This window comes from Accipiter gentilis, chromosome 26 (genome assembly GCF_929443795.1).
Source record: "Accipiter gentilis chromosome 26, bAccGen1.1, whole genome shotgun sequence".
Taxonomy (NCBI): Eukaryota; Metazoa; Chordata; class Aves; order Accipitriformes; family Accipitridae; genus Astur; species Astur gentilis.
Genome location: NC_064905.1, coordinates 20506039 through 20526431, shown reverse-complemented (window position 1 = coordinate 20526431; position 20393 = coordinate 20506039). Strand labels below are relative to the sequence as shown.

Sequence of the window (20393 nt, the reverse complement as noted above, 5' to 3'; positions counted from 1 at the left end):
CGATTTCTATTAGCAGGGTATTAAGTGGGGTTATTTGCGCATGACCTTTTTATTATTTAACAGCGAAACTACATTAAAACCATCAACAGGCATATATTGCCTTCATACAGCCTGTTCTAATGAGAAATCTAATCCAAGTGACTTGCACTTTAAAGGTTTGCCATTTGCTTTGGGTTTCAAATATTATGCATGGAAAATGGACATTTACATGACTATACATGAAGTGTGTATCAAGGCAGGCAAGCACAGATCTTGTAAGAGTCATTGTCGTGGTCGAGACGGACAAACGACAATATATAGTGGAGGTGAATCTTCCTGGGTGCACAGGTAGACGTGGAGTATGAGCAACCAACGATTTAGAAGGGGTCTATGCCCCCCCAGGTTCACTTCTGCCACTTCCTAACGCTCTTTGCACCCAGGACCTGGCAGAGGTTCGGTGGGCAGAGATGGAGGCAGGCTTGGATCCAGCCAGAGTGAGGCCCACAGATTTGTATGGGGAAGAGGCGAACGTGTTTGGAGAAGAGAATCGCTCCTTGTCCTCAAATCAGGGACTTACACCTCTGAGCTCATCCCAGCTTCAACCCGTCAGCCTTTCAGCCTGTGCGACATCCTGACGCTGTAATACAATGCCTGAGGTGGGACGGAACGTTCAAGACTTCTTTGAGAATTTGGCACGTGGACATCTTACTGGACGTTTCTCGGTGTACTTTGTGCAAGATAAGCTGATCGATACATGCAAGTGACAATAGTAAACAAATGATATGCTGCTTCTTGTTAACTCCTGGGAGCATGCTTTTTAGGGGCAATTATTGGTTTTTCATCAAACGAGGAGAAAGACAAGTCATAAAGTAGCTGCAAAGCACTCTCCCTCCCCTGCCTTTAATTCCCGGGTGTGCTTTCCACCATGTGGGACTTGACTCTGGAGTCTTGCGCTTGTCCCTGGATGGGATTTTTTGGGAGAGCAAGGACATGCCATCCTACCTGGCATCAGCAGGAATGAAGAAACCTGTATTTCAATGATCTGTTATGAAAAGCTTATTTTTTGAACTAATGATCTAACGCAGATTTGAGTTGAAGTGTACAGATTAATATGAAATGAATATTGAAAGACACTCATGAATTTATGTTATAGCTACCTGCATTACACTTGGCAATTCATCAAATTCTTATCTACCTGTATTCGGTAACATTTGTTTTCTTATGGTAATCTGTGTTGTTCTTGTATGCTTCCACCATGCTTTTGAAGGAATAACTTTTGCTTATAGATTTTGTTTATTAATTTACATATGTTTCTCTGGAGATAATATCAAATCATGTGAAACAATATCCTATAAATACTGTATAAAAACATTTGACTCCATGAGGAGTTTATTATATTTTCAAACTGAGGAATGCTTTCATAATCATGTATTTGGGAAAACATACTGCTTGTTCCTAGGGGGCAAAACCATATTATTTTGAAAGATGACACATTTTAACCACTTCACTATTTGTAGTCAGAAATCAATTTATAGCTATCGCAATCTTATCAGTTTCAGCTACATTATAGTTATTTTCTGCACGAGAAAAGTTGATGTGACTTTTTTAAAGTACAGCTGCAAAGGGACTTCTAATGGATAAATAATATGGATGGGTAATTTATGGACAAATAATATTTTTATGCTAAAAGCAATCTTAAGTGTTTGCATGAAAAATTGTTTAATTACATGTACCATTAAGATGGTTCTTTTGCAATAGCTGTGTGACAACTCATTAACTGAGTTCTTCACAGACAGGACAAGACAAATTATTACTATGTTGCTTATGAAAGCTTCTGATTAAGACAGCAATGAAAGATTATTAATATTTTGTTGCCAATCAGCTTATCACATAAAAATGATTTAAGTAATGCGCTTTACAGTAATCTTCAACCTTTCAGTTCTGCGCAAATTTAGGATTACCTAGGTTTTTGTTGACCATCTTTGTCACTTCTAGTATCAATCTGGAACACAGTCAACCTTCTCCTATCACATTTGTCATGAATCCGGAGAGAATAAAGCCACGAAGGACTTCGCAGCAGTGCCTCTCCTTTGCTGCTCTCACACCTAGTTGGAAGGATTCTGGTTTTTTCCAGAGTTGGGCTTCTTTTTTAATCTGATTTCTTGAATTAGCATTTAAAAGAGAAAGAGTTTAATTGAAATATAATACGAGGATTTTTCCGAGTGTGCGAATATCCTGTAGGTTTGTATGTGATTACCATTGTGCCAGGAGCAGGGAGGATTTTCTTGAAGTTAAAAAGGTACAATTAATCTCCTGTTGCACTTCCAATTAGCCAAATTGCTAACCTTATTGTGAAAAGCAGAAATGCAATCGAGTTTCTGCTTGAGGCATACTAAAAGAAAACTGAAGTAATTTAATTAACTGACTTCAAGTATATTAAGAAGCACACTGCCTTTACTTTCCTGCTGTCAATGCCTTTAAATAGACTATTGTTTAATGTGAGTTTCTGTACCCACGAAAGGCTGAAGCTTTGAACCGTCTGCTGCCACCCACCCCACCCCACGCTGTTGAGCATGCACGGCTCCACATATTTTCACGCTGCAAGCCTCAGAGAGAATGTTGGTGCCGCTCCATGCTACACGCAAGTATCAAACCCAAACCCAAGAGTGTTCACGCTGCTGATGAACGTGGCTCCCGCCCCCCGAGTACAGGACTTTTTAAACTTGTGATCAATCTAAAGAAAAAGACTGGATTTACCAGCTGAAGGACCATCTCTTCATCCCTGCTATGAACAAGCGCTTCAGACATGCAGGTGCCCGTCCGCAGTAGCCGGAGAGGGGACACACCTGAGCCCAAGAGTCCCAGAGATTGCCCATAGTGGAAGAGGGAAAATAAAAGATGGTAATCCCCAAATTGTGTCACCTCGAGTAACCAGACCAGAATACAGATGGCAGTGATATATACGGAACATAAAAAGCTGTACTGTTTAATTAAGGATGAAAAAGGTGTGGAGGTGTTTATTAGATTAAAAAAAGAGTTGATGCGCACTAGTAGCAGGTGTTATATGACAAGGTGATAGAGGTCATAAACTGACAGGTCAAACATGAAAATTGAGGCATAAATCCTGTTTCTCCTCCATGTAAGAATCTCAGAGTGGTCCTTTGATATAGTTTCTCAGTGATGTACTAGTTCAAACAGATCAGAAAGTGATTATTTTTTTGTGCTGTATTGCACGGTACTGTGCTAGGGGGTGCTGGATCATTCAGGAACCACTCAGTTTATGTGCAAGGACATAACTCTTAACATTTAATAACAAATGAGAAAGAGAACTACTTTACTATAAGTAAACCAGAAACCCATCTGGGCCAGCACTAAATTAGGGAGGAACTGGCATGAAAATGTACTTCTCAAAATTCTGTTTAAAACAGTAGGAGTTGTAAATGAAGCCTCAGAGCCATGTGCTATCTGCCCTTCAAGGATGTGTTTCTACTCCAATTCCTGGACTTTCATTTTGTGTCCAGTTCACACATGAACTTTAATCTTTTAAGAATAATGTGATCATAATAAAAATTTCATAAAGGTAAGAGAAATACCTGGAATTTTCATTACTTTTGGCCAAAAAATTCTAAGACTGCTCTTGAGCCTCCGGAGTGCGTGGAAATAAGATTTCAGAACAGCTGACCCTTGCTTCTAACCCCAGCTCAATCCTGAGCCCAACAAAACTGACCCTAAAACCACAATGTCTCAGATCTATCTAGCTAATATAACTGCCAAAAGAAAAGGCTCTTTCTAGACTCCGATCACACAAAGCTGTGGAATTTGCTCACTACAGATTAAACTGAGCACATCGGCAGCGTGTGTAATCTTTACTAAGCTTAATCTGTGTCAAGGAATAGATCTGTTCTGAAGCATATTCACACCAGGCGGTACGGGCAGTAAGCTGCCAGGTCAACCCCCAGCACGGCTCGCTACGCTGCGCTCAAACTACAGCAGAGAACACCTGACTTTGCGCATCGCAGCTTGGCAGGTTTCCACGTATTTTCAGTGTCCGTGACCCGAAGGTCGTTATTGTAACCCTGGTACTGATGGATGTCTATCAGAAATCTGGTCAGGTCCACCGCCTTCAGGCTGGCTGTGCCATCCGGTGCGTCCCCGTTACGGTTCCTGCGTAGTCCTGTGCCAATCCTGCAGCGGGATGTTTGCTGGTTTCATGTTGCATTTCAATGTCATGCTCCAAACGGTGACAAGAAATGCATTTTAAAACGGTAATACTTGCTTTGATGAAAAGAAAAGAATGTTTAGATGGTTATAATTACTGAGTTTGTGCACACAGTAATCACCTACGTATAGTGCACACAATTTTCCTGCTAAGGTAGAGTCAACAAATAATGTACTGAGTTGCAATGTGTATTTCTGCCCCGTGTGCTATAATTTTCACGTATTAATGCAGAAGAGTAAAACAAAGATTTTTCACATTTCAGCAATCCTGGATACACAACGATTTAGGGAGCTACGGTATTGACTGTAGCAACTCTGAACTGAGTGGTTATCAAATTAACAAGAGCTGAACAAAAATATAAATCAACTCTTGCTGTAGTGTAATTAAAATAAAACCTGATTTACTGTGTATTTTAATGCAAAGAGAAATGAAATAAAGACCATATTTTTTGTACACTACCTTCCACTCTCTCTGTAATTAAACGTTATTAAATAAATGAGTAGTTTACACCATTATTCAGGTATTGTCTTTACAACAAACTATGACTCACACATCAGACCAGCACCGCGAATTAAAAGAGATTCATCTTCCTTCCTGTGAGGGTATTGCCACACCCTGCTGAATAATCCCGTTTTTTAAACTGCTCATCAGAAATAGTAGCCGAGGAATGAGACACAAGAATTGGCTGAAAGGCAAGTGAAACAGGAGGAACAGAGAGAAAAACGTATTATTTGATTTAGATAGAGGAGAGATTTCATTGCCAACCATAAATGTATTGTTTCATGCTCTCGATTAACCTGTTTCTTTGTACTGGGAACGAGATCCCTGAGGAGTTAATGGGCTGTAGAGCTGCTTTCCTCTGGGTTTCCAGGGCTGCTGTCCGTGGACCACAGGTTGCACCAAACTGAATGAGCAACAAGGGATGAAGTACCATGCTATTTAAGTGCTGGGTTATTCCAGCACCGAGTTTTAATTTCATAATAACATATTCCAAGTACCCCTGCTCTCAGCTGCATATACGTTGTTTCGCTTTTATTCCTGAGACATAGTCACATAAAAACAAAATATCACACCAGCTTCCAGTTTTCCATAATAATAACTAGATAAAACTTGTTCCCTTAAACCTATCATCTGTTAAATGAAGTCATATTCAATGCCCTAAAAAGAAAATGACAAGAGTAATTCAGGACTTACGTTGATGTCCTCCAAGTCAAGGAAGTTGAGGATGACGCCGTTGCGCTTCCAGATGATGGGAGGCCGCAGAGCCCCGCGGATGCTGCACGTCAGAACGGTGCTCAGGCCAACTGTGATGGTGGTAACGCTGATCTTCTGCTCCTCCGGCAGGCTCAGCCGAACCACCTCTGCAAAAGGCAACAGCACAGGAATAATATGAAATACTACAAAGGGAAGCTGTTCCCCTTCTCCCCCCTCTGCCTGCCTTCTTCCTCATTCCAGGAATAACTTTGAAGGATTTCAGCAAGGAGATGGATTATCTATGCTGCAAAAACCCCCTATACACTAAAGCCAAGTAAGAGACATAGAAATTGAATCTGCCACAATCAAACTTGCTGCATCATTTTCCTGAGGCACCTAGCGGTGGTTGTGGCATGAGGGCACTAAGACGGGTCCTCTGGCAAGCCTGGTTGCAATAGTTAAGTCTACAAAGCAGTCGGCAACAGGAGGACAAGCAAAAGCTCTCCGGCTTGAGACCATCTGCGTTTGTTTCTCTCGAGGACTCCTGCCAAGGTCCTTTGAAAAGGCACAAGAATGAGTCGGGTTCTTTCCTTGAAAAGGAAGAATTAAGGTAAGAATGTTGTCACTGAAATATAAATAAACCCAGTTTTAAATTGCCCAAAGAATGGAAGTCACCAAGCACAAAAACTCCTTTACCAAATGCAGCCACGTATGGCATCTGACATACAGATGTTCTTCTAACCAAGGAGTGAGAAGCTTTCTCATACTTTATTTAAATTTTAAAAATTCAGTTATTTTGACTTATATGTACCGCACAAAAGAAACACCTGAGGCAGCAGACCTTACCGAAAACCACACCACGTCACATCATTTCCTTCTGGCCAATGCTCACAAGATGTGTCTGCAGATTTTGCCATGTGTGGCCACACAGACAGGTGGGCGCAGCTTGTCGTTATTAAGCATTTCAGCAGCAGTGAACCAGGAAAAGGGCAATCAGGCCACATTGTCAAAGCTGCTGCATTCATAGTTTTATCATTCACATGATGTTTTTTGCTTACTCTCATTCACAGGCTCTGCAATAAGAAAGCCTTGAAACTATATTGCATATAAATGCTGAAAACTGGTCTTTCAAGGTAATGGCCCATTGAGATGAATGGGGAACGTTCACAGCACTTTGGTATTACATTGCTTCAGCCAACTCGGAAACTTGGACTAGGGAATGAACCACCCTCTCCTGGCCCCGCGGCCCCTCCTTCCTCACGTCCACTGGCATTAACTGTGGAAACAGGGATCAAAGAGACCGACGCTGCCTCACCCAAGGCCACGTGCTTTGGGAAAAACCACTTTGAGCAGTGCTGACACTATAAAATTACGTATGGGATCAGGTTATTTGCTCCCGTCAGCTGGCAAAATTACTCTTCATCCTACTTGCTTGCTGCACATCTCTGTCTTTACAACCTGCACAAGACCTGTGTATCACTTACAGTGTATCTGCATTGGTAAGATCTAAATGCTATGTGCACTTTCTTCCAGCCCTCCGTGGAAGCACTGACTTCCAGCGACTCCAAACACTCATTTTTATCATGTCAGTTCACAGCTTAAGATGTGATTTTGCCTTAAAAGTTAACAGCTTTGGTGGGAAAATCTTGCACTCATTTATGGGGCTTACACTATGGAAATGCATGGAATAAAAATAAAAAAAAGCATCTACTTTGGCAAGTGTAATTTTCCATCTCTTCACATACGCTCTAATTGAAAAATTGCTTTAACATCTCTTGAGTAGTAAATCTGTTAAATCTGTTCAGTAAAGTATTCAGTCTATTTCAGTAGCCTTGGGAAGCCTGAAAGGACTCGCTTCAGTGCACCGGTCTAGCAACTGATTGTGAACACGTAGTGCAAAACTTGCTTGTGCAGCAGCAGCCAAACAGCTCTGCATCCTTTCTCTTCCTGCTTCTTCCACATAAATGAGAAGTTAATTGAATGTGCCAAAAATTTGTGTTCACCACTGTAGATCTGAGGCTGACTTAGGGCTGCGAAGATCAATACAGCATCGCATGTCGTGTCTGCCAGTGGTTAGCCATTCTCCTGCTTAATATTCCCAGTGCTATTTTAGCAAGAGTACCAGCTGGTTTAAAGAAATGGTAACTATAGTTGTGATACATAGTTGATCAAAAATAGGAACGTTTGACCAACTTACTGCTATTATTTGGGTTGGGGTGGCTCCCGCAGGCGTTACAGGCGAAGACAGCCTGACGCAGTCAGACCGTCAAGCAGTTTCTGCACCTGAAACCTTAAAATCCAAATGGGGAGACGGAGGAGGATCAGGAAGGAGAACGCTACCCACCCGAGGTCACTGAGCAGGTTAGTGGCAAAGCCAGGACCAGGTAAAATACATCATTAAATCCCATCGCCCGCAGGGCACCGTGGGACGAGGTGAGAGCTGCTGCCCGTCCCACCAGGCTCCCCCCGCCGCGGTGGGCGACCGGCCCCCGGGGGTGTAACAGGGTTGTCTGCGGCGTAAGGACAAGCTCTGGTTTATGAATAAAATATTTGGAGTCCACTTGACAGGATAAAGAACTGATAATTACAATAATCTGTAGCATGGAGTCGGGCTAATGAGGACATCTTTTCTTGAGGAGAAATGAAATCGAGGGCCATTCATTTACAAGAGAATTGTTTTTTTCATCTTACTGTTTTCCTTAATTCCCTCTGCCGTTTCTCACACTGCCTTGAGTTCCCTGGCTCATGCTGGGCTCCATCAGCTCCCTCTTCAGCAACATTTTCTGAGTGTTTTGTTGCAGTAGAATTTAAGGCTCCCTGCCCATCTTCCAAATAACAGCTAAAGAGGCTTTGGCTTTACGTTTTAGAACCACAGTAATGAAAAATACATTAACTTTTAATTAAGCAGACACCTTGCATAGCTGCCATTCTTGGACGAACCGCTATCAGGTCAAGAGGTGACTTCTTATGTTAAAGTGTGTAATTAGTACAGACCACTTTAACAATACAAACACACTCCTCCTTTGAGTATTTCTATGGAGTTTGTTTGAGGGCATCTTATTAACATCTAAAAGCCTTCCTACTAATAACAGGAATACTTTGTGTGGCTTTAGTCATTGCTTTATTGTTATCAATAGAAGAGATTTTCTTACACAACCAGGTGTAATGGGGAGGAAACAGAAATTCCCTAGGAGGATGCGAAAGTTGGGCTTTTGAAAAATCTTTTAAAAAACTCCAAATCTCGTACCTAAGTTATAGAGCTTAGACACGCTGATGCTGGTTGGATTATGTGTACAAATTATTCAAGTCACCATAATGATTTTGTGTAGAGCCTCTAGATTAAGTATTGAACACTGTTCATTTTATTTCAAAAAACCTTCAGGAGATAAAAGGATTTTTACCACGCATATAAAACTGAACAGAACAAATGGGTAATATTCAAAGTGCGCTCACTTGCAGAACACAGGCTGGAATGGAATTTGGTCCTAAAACGGAGCAATTTTATGTTCATTTGGAAATTCTGCAGGATGATGCATGCAAAACAGCTTTCTATATTCAATGGATTCAACCAGTATCAGTCCTAGATGATCATATTTATCAAGTCATGTCAAACCTGGTACTCTTCTCTGGGATTTCAGTTGAAGCAACTCCTCAGTCCGTTCCAGGTGGAAATAAAAAAAGGTTCCTGCCAACTACCCTGCCATCAGAGAGAGAGGCTATCATCAGAGAACGGGATGCTATCATTTTTGACTCAGCTTTTAGTAGTTCAAGACAGGGGGAAACCCCTTGTAATAATCACCTTTAAGAAGGAATGGGTGTAACCGTGTCTCTGCGTGTCAGAGGTCCGGGACTAATCTTTCGTCAGGTTCTGCACCAAATGTGGAACAAAATCAAGGTCAGTAAAAGGCGGCCGGGACGTTGCAAACTCTCCTTTGGCGACGGCAGCAGCTCCGTGCCCGAAAACTGTGTGGCTTCAGGAATTAGGGCAGCGCCGTCTTCAAACCCGTCTCCCCCGTTCAGGAGGGTGAGGGATCACTCCCCGTGTGCCAGCGGTCGGTGCCAAGAGGTTTTTGAGGGAAGGATCGCTCTGCCCTGCCTCTCGCACCTTTTCTCTCTGCTATTACAGTCAGTCCGGGAGAGGCTGCGAAGCACTGTGGCCCTTGGGTGACCCAGGTGTAGCCATTCTGACGTTCTTATGTTAAATTTCTTGCAATACCAGGTCCCACGGAGACACGTTTGAGAACGTGAAGCCTTACTAATTCCTTTTCTTGTTAAAAATGTCAAGATACTGTTGAACATTTTCCTCGGCCCCTCCTCCGCTCCAGTTTTATTTCTTAAGGTGCTAAGCTGGAGTTGCACTGCACCTTTGCAAGCTGTGCATACTAATGCCAGCAGGTAGTACTTGTTGTGCTGTTTTATCATGGAAATCTTTTTCTCTGCTGTCATTTGCAGCCCGCCAAAGGCAATCATAATTTCACAATGAAGACATGTATAATTGAGGTCATTATAGGGAGCAACCTGGAATGAGCATCTATGGAGAAAAACTCATTGATTTAGCACTGCGTGGAGATAATTTACATAGTAAATGTCGGTTGCCTGCCTGCTTTTGCTCATGCTACACTACATACAGAAACAGATTTCACACTTTAAAAAGTGCTTAATATCATTAATTAGATCTCTTCCCTAAAATCTAAAGAAAATATACTTTTTAATACATTGTTGCCACCTTTAATCATTTTCACATTTGTTCATGGGCATCGTCCCTTGCTGAAACAGAATAGGGAGCAACTGACTCTATTGCTTAGATTCTGCTTAGGGGACAGGGCGACAATTTCTTAATCCTGTAACCACTCTCAGTGGGGAGGCAATGAACCAAAATGTAGCCTTGTTTGAAAAAATGGGAAGATGACTTTCAAAGAGAGTCTCAAGCAGAGATTCTTGCCCCCAAATTAATGCTCCTGAGCAAAGAGACCTTTTGTTTGTGAACTGAAGCATGGGTAATGTAGCCCTAAATGCATCATGATTCTCCAGCAATGGTTCAAGTCAGGATTGATTTAATGGGATGAAAACTTTAGCCTCCACTCCATTCCCCAAGTCCTGCAGCTGTGTTTATGCACTGCATTGCATTAGTAAAATCTCTTTATCGCCTGCACCAAGCTCAATGGTTATTTTAGCATTTGTTCCAATAGACAGAAGAGTCTTGTCTAGCTGAATACATTCTCAGGTGAGGAGCTAACTGAATCAAGAAAATCAAAAGAATTAATGGATCAGAGGAAAAAACATGATATACCTTTTATAATTATTTTTTTCCCCAATAATTTTGATGAGATGTATTTGGCTTTGCATAGAGACGGGAGAGCAATTTTAGACCCTTTTAAATCTGAGCCGACTGCAGCTAATTGATTTTAAAATGACCGTGTTGTATGTGAGATGTATTTATAAAGATGCAATTGAACATGAAAATTGGCCAGCCAAAGAGTGACTCTGGTGATACTGTTTGGGAGACCCTGGGATGAGATGTGGTCATCTAATTAGTCACTGTGGAGAGAGATTAAAAGAAATGAAGGGCAGTTCACAGTGGGTCTGAATCTGTAAAGCACTGTATAATACGCTTATAAATTACTTGTATTAGCATTAGGGTATTTGAAAAATACCCTGTGATTTAGTTTCCACCTGACTCTGTAGACCAAATAAATGAACTAATAAAAACCTTAGCAGACAAATCACCCTGGGTTTGCACGCCTTTGCAAACCTGTCACACCGGCTGTTCTTAGAACTATCTCCAGAAGAAATGTTGCCATGCTATCACATCTTGCTGGTTATTAAGGTTCAACAAGCCAGTCTTACCTAGAAGTATTTGCTGTCTTCTCACCCGTCCCGAGTCAGGTGAAAGGACTATCCATCACCCAGCCCCAAAAGAAAACTCCATTTTCTGAACACCAACTTAGAATTACAGTAAAGCCAGTCATGCTGCTAAAAATGTTTATGTTATTAATTAACAACATTAGAGCTGTTAATGAACATGATTAAAGTTGTTCACAATTAATTAACCTGGAGAATTCCTACAGCTCCTGCATCAGTTCAGGATGAGCCTTCTGGCTTTATAACCTGTGAAAAACACCATTAAGAGCTGGTTCTGCCCCCGGCCACCTTTGGTGGGACCCACCGCTGCCCAGCTGACCTCCGAGGGGCATTTTAGGAGCCTGGTTTCCCTCAAAAAAGAGGCACCACAACGCAGCATTCCTCTAAGGCTTGTAAGCTTAATTAATGTGAACAATAAAGTGATTTCTAAAGCTAAGAAAAAATTTTCATATCTCAGCTTTATTTTGTAACTGCAATAATTCAAGTTCTTAATGTAATTTATAAATCCTCAGGACCTTGGGCGTGCTACTTCAGGAATCATTTTATTGTAAATTCTCTGCTAAATTAGTAATGCTGTTTTCTAAGTCATAAAAAGGCATAATCATATTTCTAGCAGTATGAAAGAATTTAGTACCTCAAGCCCTCTCCCGTCATTACTCTTGAAGGCCACAGGCTATGACTCCCTGAGGTAGGTCCCAACCTTGCACCGAAAGCTAAAACCTGTCTTGTCGTGGAATTCAGAATAAATGTGTGCAAATCACCAGTGATATTCAGCTCTGGCTTGGTGCTAGAGGACAAGCCCCCCCGTCTCTCATCCCTGTCAAGTTGAACAACTCTTCTGTAGTCTGTACGACCATGACTTTTCGATTAAATGTAAGAGGAAAGCAGCTATTAAAACAATTAAAAATTACAATGGCTTTTACTTTTCTTCAGCAACTGACGTTTTGTATGTTCATAATATACTATCACTGCCATATCACAGAACGGTTTGCGTTGGAAGGGACCTTCACTGCTGGGACATCTTTCAAGAGATCAGGTTGTTCAAAGTAGCTGATTAGTTAGATAACGAGAATGCGCAGAATAAAACAAAGCTTAACGTGAAGGAGGAAAAACGATCTCATGTCAGTCTGGTCCAGCTTCTAAGAGGAATTAGGACTTCACCTGCAGACCAAGCTGCCCTTGCTCCTGTGAAATACCTGCATATTCCCCTGAACTGCCTGGAAGAGTGAAGAAATGCCCTCAGGGAAGGACAAGCACCCTTTCCAGCTGCTGGATTTGAGAGCAGCCAAGGGCATTTCTTTCCTGGCTCTGTGAGGATGGATTCAGATTTCCTGAACTTCAGAGATCTGGAGGCTGGTACCACCTCTGAGCTGGCGTCTGAATCTCCTCCAGAGCCCACGCAGGGTCACCACGCCTGGCTTGGCCGTGTTGTGGGATGGAGTGATTTGCTCCCAGGGAAGGCCAATTTCTTACACAGACTACAGGGAAACTTCAGGTGAGCAAATCCAATAGAGCCACCTGCGCTGGAAACGTTTGCATCTGGAAAGGCAAACTCTGTTCAAACAGCTGCTTAGATTTTTATCTAAATTATACATAAATTCCTTCAAAAAATCATACAGATGCAAGAAAAGAAGCCCAGCTTTCCCATATGAATTTCATCAAGAACATTCACATAGCTAATAAATTTCCTAAAAATCACTTATATTGACTTTTAACCAAACACAGCTTCTTTATGTACTGTATTGTAAAGATCAATGTCTTGTCTTTTTTTTTGTTTTTAAAGAAAACAAGCAACACACTTTCCATCATAAAATCCCATCGCTACCCCCCTGTCACTAATCAGGAAGAGAACATTTAGTTTGTGCAGAAAAGGATAATTCATTCATTCTTCAAAGTACATGAATAAATATAAGTTGTTCAGTGCTTAATCATCTAATCTCCTGAGGGTGATAAGTGATGGATTCATTATGTAAATAGGCATAAGTAGTCTATTTTAGAGAATAGTTTACATAAATGCATTTGTTTTTATTTTAAATTCCTATTTCCCACAGATTGAGAGCAATGTTGATATGATTAATTTTTGATAAAATATTCCCATGTTGTGTCAACAGTGTCCTGCCTAGATTGTAACAGCCATGCATTTCCCCAGTCAATTTATTAATTTGAAAAGTAAAATTGCTAATGGTCTAATAGGCTCTCCTAATTACTTCTGGTAGTCATGCCAGTTAAACACTTGACTGAAAAGATTTGTCTCTTTTTCTGAAGAAGAGTCAAAAGCATACTTTATATATGGTATATACTGTGGTACACATACTCTCCGAACAACTGTGGGAGAGCAATATTGAAATCTCTCACTGAACCCACAGAAAAAAAAAAGAACATTATGGGTTTTTTGGGACTGAGGAGGGGTGTTACAGCTGCTTTCTGACTTTTGCACAGCAACACTTGTCTCTTGTAAAAGGTTGTATTGAGTTTGCTTGGCAAGGTTTTGGTAGCGGGGGGCTATGGGGGTGGCTTCTGTGAGAAGCTGCTAGAAGCTTCTCCTACGTCTGACAGACAGAGCAGTGCCAGCCGGCCAAGATAAGGACAAGGAGAGATCACTCCCTAATTACCATCACCGGAGTTCAAAAGTTTTTCCCAGGCCTTCAGAAATTCCTTAGCTTTGAAATGGAGAACTCTTTAGCATGGGCAGGTTCTTTCAAAGCAATGAAACTTTTAAGATCAGCCACTATCTGTATTTAAAATACAGCATTTCAGAGTTTCAGAGGACCAAAAAACATATGAAACCACTGAACTTTTTTTTTGGAAGTTCTGTAAGTTACAGCAGCTGAACTGATTTATACCTGATTTAAGGCAGAAAAAGATAGCTTCTGGTGGAGGATCTGGCATGCCAAGTTTCTCCCTGGAGTGAATTTTTACGGCTGCTCTATAAACCCCTAGGGTTTATCATGGAAATACTGTCAGACCATTAAGTCCAGCATGACTTGTGGGAACCACTGTAATGCATACGTAAATTACTTTGAAAATAGAGACAAGTCAGGCCATGGGGTATTTGGGGTTCAAAAAGCATTCACATATAGTCTAAAACCACTGAGACATCAAAAATGGCTGCACCAGACTGCTCCAGTCTCTCTCCGTTCATTTTACTCGGAGTTCTTGGCCAGCATCATGCAATGAATGCGATGATACACTGAAAAATGGATGAACTAGGAAACAAGGAGCTTAGAAAAAAGCGCCACACTGCTTCTTAACCTCAGATTAAGTGTTTGTAAAAAACTTTCCTACCATTTAAAATCAGGTATATTTATTTCTTTCATATTCCCACATTTACTGCGTTCATAAACAACCAAATCAGTGATAGCATACCTTTCGAGTTGTAAATAAGCATTAGTAATATTTTCCATGGAGCTTTCATTGCTCTTTCTATGGATGACTGCAAATTTAGCTGTGGTGATTATATGGATTTTGCATCTTTTCTGACTGTAGCTCAGGATACTTAATAAATGCAAGGACTCTGCTTTCCTGTGCTCACACCATCCCAAGCCACAACCCGAGCTATTTCATCCCCCGCCTTCACCTTCCAGTCCAGCCATCGCCCATTTGGGTTTTGCTTCATTAAAGTCAGAGTTCAGCCTCTCTCCGAGGCTTTTGCTGATTTTCCTTACAAACAGCTACCCGGGTCCCAGGCCAGCAGTATAAAATCAGAACATATTTCATTTAGAAATCAGAGTTACATAAGCAGGGCAAAAGCAACGCAATGAAAAGCGAGTGGCTATAAGGCATACCCAGATATTTATGCAATGCACCCCTGGCCGAACATGGGGCTTGCATAATATCACTCAGAAATGCTGCCTCCCGGGCTGCCAAGCAGGAGGAGTATGGATATAAAAACTCCAGCTATGCCAAGGCTCAGCTGAACGTGCGTCTTGAGGATGCATTTCTCCTCGTCCCGACGGTGCTGCCGGTCCTGCCTCGAAGGGTGAGGCTTCGGACCAGTTTAATGGATGCTGCAGTGATATATAGATCTGGTGCCGACACGAACGGTGCAAATTCGGCTTGAGGGGCTGTGCAAGGTTACAGCAAGGTTGCTCTGCAGCAACATTTATCCAGATAACATCTTGTATTTTAAAAATACATTAGTTGATAAAAACTTCGGCATCAGCACTCTCGTCCACGTCCTCTCCATACTCAAAACTGCCTAACTAAAGTTTGGGAGAAAGTCAGAAATGTGCAGCTAAACAGCAGCAATTTGCAAAGAAACAGGTAATTAAATAACATTTCTTTCTGGAGAGGAGGGTGAAGGGAAACTGAAGAGCAAAGAACAGGACCTAAAGAAAATCCCCTGGTTCGTGCTATCAGCACATCTATTGTTGTGGGCAGGTTTTCTCCCGGTTAAACCTTTTCAAGCCAAATCCCCTGCAGTTCAGAGCCTTTTAGCAACCGCACAGAAAGGGCCCGGTAATTCATCAGCACTCCTGCGTGATGCACGGCAGGCAGCTGGGCCTTTTTTACAAAATTTTGCATCAGCATTTCAAAGCTGACATAGCTCGGCAGCATTTCCGTGGGTTTAGCCTCCACCGGGAATTGCAGGGTGGACAACGAGAGGTTTGGAAGGGACCAGCTGGGCAGGGGCAAGTACAGGCTTCATGGGGCTGTGGAGGCGGCTTCTCCGGTGGAGTGGAAACCTCTGCAGAGAGCTTCAGAGATTGGGACAAGCGGTGGTGACAGCGGGAGAAGCAGATTTAAGTCCTTGCCCAGAAAGATGGGGACCCCTGCTCTGCCTCAGTTTCCCCCGTGGGAAAGAAAGACCTCTCCAGGCCGTTCTAGGAATAACACATTTGAAAAGATTTCTTGGCAACTATGGCAATAGGGGCCACCCGAATACCCGTAAGCATGTCGTGGCCGTGGATCTCTCATTAAAACCCCTCAGAGGTTCACAGATAAAATCCACATATAAAACTGAAATTTAATTACACAAAAATACTTTGAAGCAGAGATTTGCAGCTACTGCTGTGAGAAACTTAAATTCCAGCAATACAAGAATGATAAATGCTGCATCCTTGAAAGTAACAGGAAAAACAAATCATCCAGACTATCATATTAAAAAGCATATTGAAAAGCAAGATATGCTGGCAAAATCAAATGTGGCCAGTCATACTTTGTGTACCAACCGACATTAGCTTCCTGAAACTTTTAAATCTGCAGAGCAAAATGATTTATAGAAGCTGTTCTTTATCATTCAGGCTTATAAGTCTTATGTCACATAAACCCCCCTGGCATTAGAAGAACATTCAGATTGCAAAGGGAAGCAATCGCAGAAAAGGAGAGCGGAGACAGACTGCATCACTTGGGTCGCACGCGCGCCCTTCTTAATTCCGTCAGCGTACACTATTTTTGCACAGAACAGACAGGGCTTCTTTAGAGAGCAGCTATTCAACATTTTGTTTTTCTTATCTTATATCCTCAAACTTATTTTCAACTATTCAAATGTAGCTCTGAAGGCAGAAACGATTCATTTCTCCCTGGATTTTTCTGTAACACCCTTCACCGTTAAATCCACTCCAGAAACACTCGTGGGCACCTTTGACATGTTCGCTCTACGAGAGTTGTGCAGCCTCAGAGAGGGACTATTCGCCCAAAGTACTTTTTAGCCCTTCTGCCTCATTTCTGCTCAGCTCCAGCCTGCTCCCAGCTCCCACCTGGCCGAGACCTCCCATCCCTGCCGAGGTTCAGTCACCCCATGGAGCGCCGGTCCCAGTCTCCCTTCCCCGTTGTCACAGCTCACCTTTTCCCATCGCCTCCAGATTCACCATCTGCAGCCTTCACACCTCCCGGGTCCGGCAGAGGCTGACGGGGACAAAACGTGCCACGGTCCTGCTCCTGGCTCTGCAGGGACGGCCTCCGCTGCTTCTCCCCAAAGGAATTTCTCTGCCAAAACCTGAGAAGGATTTCCCCGAGTCTGTGCAAACTGCACCTAAGTTTGCGTCTTAAAGCTCGGCCCCACTTGGGCTGGTTCTACCCCTCCAGCCGTCACCCGCCTCTGCTCTCCTGCCACGCCAACCTCCTGCGACGTGTTTTTCGTCACCCATTCCAACTGACAGTTTTTAAAATAATGGGCACGTTTCCATTCCTTCTTCCTATGAAAATGTTTCTCCCCCCACTCCTATTTTTTAATTGTTCCCTTCTCGATTTCCACCAACTATATCTCATTATCTCTTTGTATGTGATATTAAACGGCTCTGTGCTACCCACCACCCCCTGCCTACACAGGCGATTATAGACACATCACAGAGATTTCTCTTGTACTAACAGAATACAATCTTAGATATCACCATTTTGGTAATGGCTGTTAAATATTGACTTTTTTAGGCTGATTGCAGTAGGTAAATGCCTTGTTTACGTTTAATGATCACAAATTAAAATCGGCTCAATAAACTGAACATTTGAGGAGCGCACACTGCACTATATATAATGACTTATTGCTGGTTAAGTCTATAACTTAAATACAAACACCATCTTTAAACATATTTTTAATTTACAACAGCCCAGAAATCGAGTGGGCCAAATGAAAGCTTGTTTAAAGCTAAATTATTTGCCAGCATAGCCACCATATGCCAAGTGCCACAAACAACAATATTCATCACATCAAGAGTCTGGGGATAGTTTCTTTTTAAGATCTTTAGCACAATACTCATCACAAATATTATCAACCAGATGCTCTGTTTTTCCAAGAAACAATTCACTCTCGCTGTGAAGAAAAAACCAGAAATTCTCTCAGACTGCAAGTCCATGTGCACGTCATCACAACCCAATCACAGAAATGATGAAAGCTGTGTCCCTCCTCATAGCCGGTTCCTCCCCAACAAGAGCCTTCCTCCCCCTCTAGTCCATGCAGCTGTGCATGGATACAGAAACAACATCCAAAATATATTCATTCACTCACCAAAGGTCAGGTACAAATTAGTATATCATAAAAAGCCACTATCTTGCCCAGAACATCAGCACTGACGGCTCAATTGCTTTTGCTAAATAATATCTCTGTGGCAGGAAGACTGCAGAAAACAGTATTAAAGCGTAGCTACTGCTCACGATGGTAATGTCAAAGTTAAAAAATTCCAACGTAAAACCTGCAGCCAATAAAAGTATTAATAAGATCAGTGGTTGGCTTGTATACACCATTATATATTATCCATTGTGTAAATCATGGCTTTGATAATGAAATGAATTTTCAGAAACGTAACATGACATTCGTTCACTAAGATATAACACATACCTGCAGGGCATTCAGTGAAAAGCCTTCTGCAGTGCTTTAATTGATGTATAGTCCTTTGTGGCTTATATCTGTTCAAAGTGATCTCAAATCCTACGTTTTTAATTGGCTCAACTGTATTATTATTAATTTGGGTAAACAATTAATGGTAATTTATGGAGCTATTATTTAGTCAGTCCCCCAGACATGATGCCTGACAAGGTTTGGTTTGGATTTTATATATGGGTAGTGAGCCAGAGCACACCAAAAGGACCCCACCATGATCAGGGATTCACTGGGCAAAGTTTTGTTCAAACACATACCAAAAAACCAGTTTGTGCCCTAGAGAGCTGCAATGGAAATATGCAATCGTGACAGAAGATGGCATGGGAAACCAAGGCACGGTTAGATAAAATTACTTGCGTCAAGCAGAGCAAACCTTGTCTCCCTGCTCATGAGCGGTACTGCCAAAACCTGAAAAAATGTCATAAATTATTGTGAAGAATTATTTATGTCTTATCCCTGAATTCTGCTTTCAGATGTTTTCGCTACGGTGACCAACTCAGCTACAAGTATTTGGGATTCCTGTGTCTCTGGCAAGACCCCAGGTGCATGAGCGAGTGCTTCTGGCAGCACTTAACCCTAGGTGGAAGGGATTTAGTAAGCATTAGCTAAATTATACTATTTGAACCAGGTGACATGAATATTCTTTCATTAGTCTTACAGTTATGCTTCATCTTTTGCCAAACCTCTAACTTCTTTATCTTTTCTACTATTTTTCTCCCTTTCCCTTACTAAGGCTACATAAAGCAAGACAGGAAAATGCCAACATGTGGAATTCAGAAGATTGCCTCTGATCCTGTAAAAAGGGCATCCCACAAATGAAAATGCCTCCAACTAGCGTCAAAAGCCAAGAGACACCGCTCTTTCAGACCAGGTCAGATCAAGGAGGACTGTAATTTTCCACCCCTGTTTGATTACGAGCAGAGGCTGGCAGTGCTCAGCGCTGCCATGAGCAAGGCAAACCTCGCCTCCAACCGTGGGCAATAGGAACTTTTCAGGAAAAATCCTTCAGACTTTGTGCAAGGCGGTGGTGGGTTGCCTCATTGCACGGGCTCACAGCACAGGAAGGGCTGTGGGCAATGCTCGATAAACCTCGCCGAACAGATTGGAGCAGAAGTACAGGATCAGGTCCCGTAACGATTCAAGTGCTCTCTGAAATGAACCCTGCTCATCTGTGCTTTGGCTGTCCCCCTGCAGCCAGCCACTGACTGCACCTGAAAATGAAGAACGTCAGTGGTGTGCCAAGGTGTGCACCAAGGACTGACTTGCACAGACATTTCTGTTCTTTGCCCGAAGTTAAAGCTCTGCCTGTAATTTTAAGTCCCCCCTCTGAAGACACGGCTATCTCATTATACTTCGTGCACTGCAAATCATTAACTCTCAGTATAAATCAAGAGCAATGCTTATATAGGAAACGTCAAGGATGAAGAACTGAAGTCAGGGACATACTGTGAAAAAAGGCTCTTAATGATTCAGAGTAATATATTTCAGATGTTTGAACAAACAAAGCATTCATAAACCACTGCAGAACTGCTCCTTTCAGACTGAATGGAGCCTTCATTCCCAAGTTACACAATAGTGATTGAAGGAAGGAGAAAAGCCAAGGACACTAAACCAGGTAAAGCAGTACTCCCCGATATTTTCAAGCAAGGAGGCATAGAAATATTTCACGTTGACCTTCTGTAATACTGCCTACTGCAGTGTGGAAACTTGCTTAAAACTATTTTTTCCTAGCTTCTTCACTTAGCAATACCTGAGGGTAAGAACTGCTCAGTGAAATTTATGCTACATGTTTAAGGAAAAAGCACGCTCATCTTCTGCAGGGTT

General features: G+C 42.1%; 1 protein-coding gene across 1 annotated transcript in view; it reads right to left on the bottom strand.

Moving 5' to 3' along the window:
• FSTL4 (follistatin like 4) overlaps window positions 1-20393 on the bottom strand; it is a 239830-nt gene that overhangs the window by 36667 nt on the left and 182770 nt on the right. The window contains exon 7 of the mRNA XM_049829813.1: window positions 5393-5559. Coding sequence (XP_049685770.1) covers window positions 5393-5559 — 167 coding nt within the window. The remainder of the gene's footprint in view (window positions 1-5392; window positions 5560-20393) is intronic.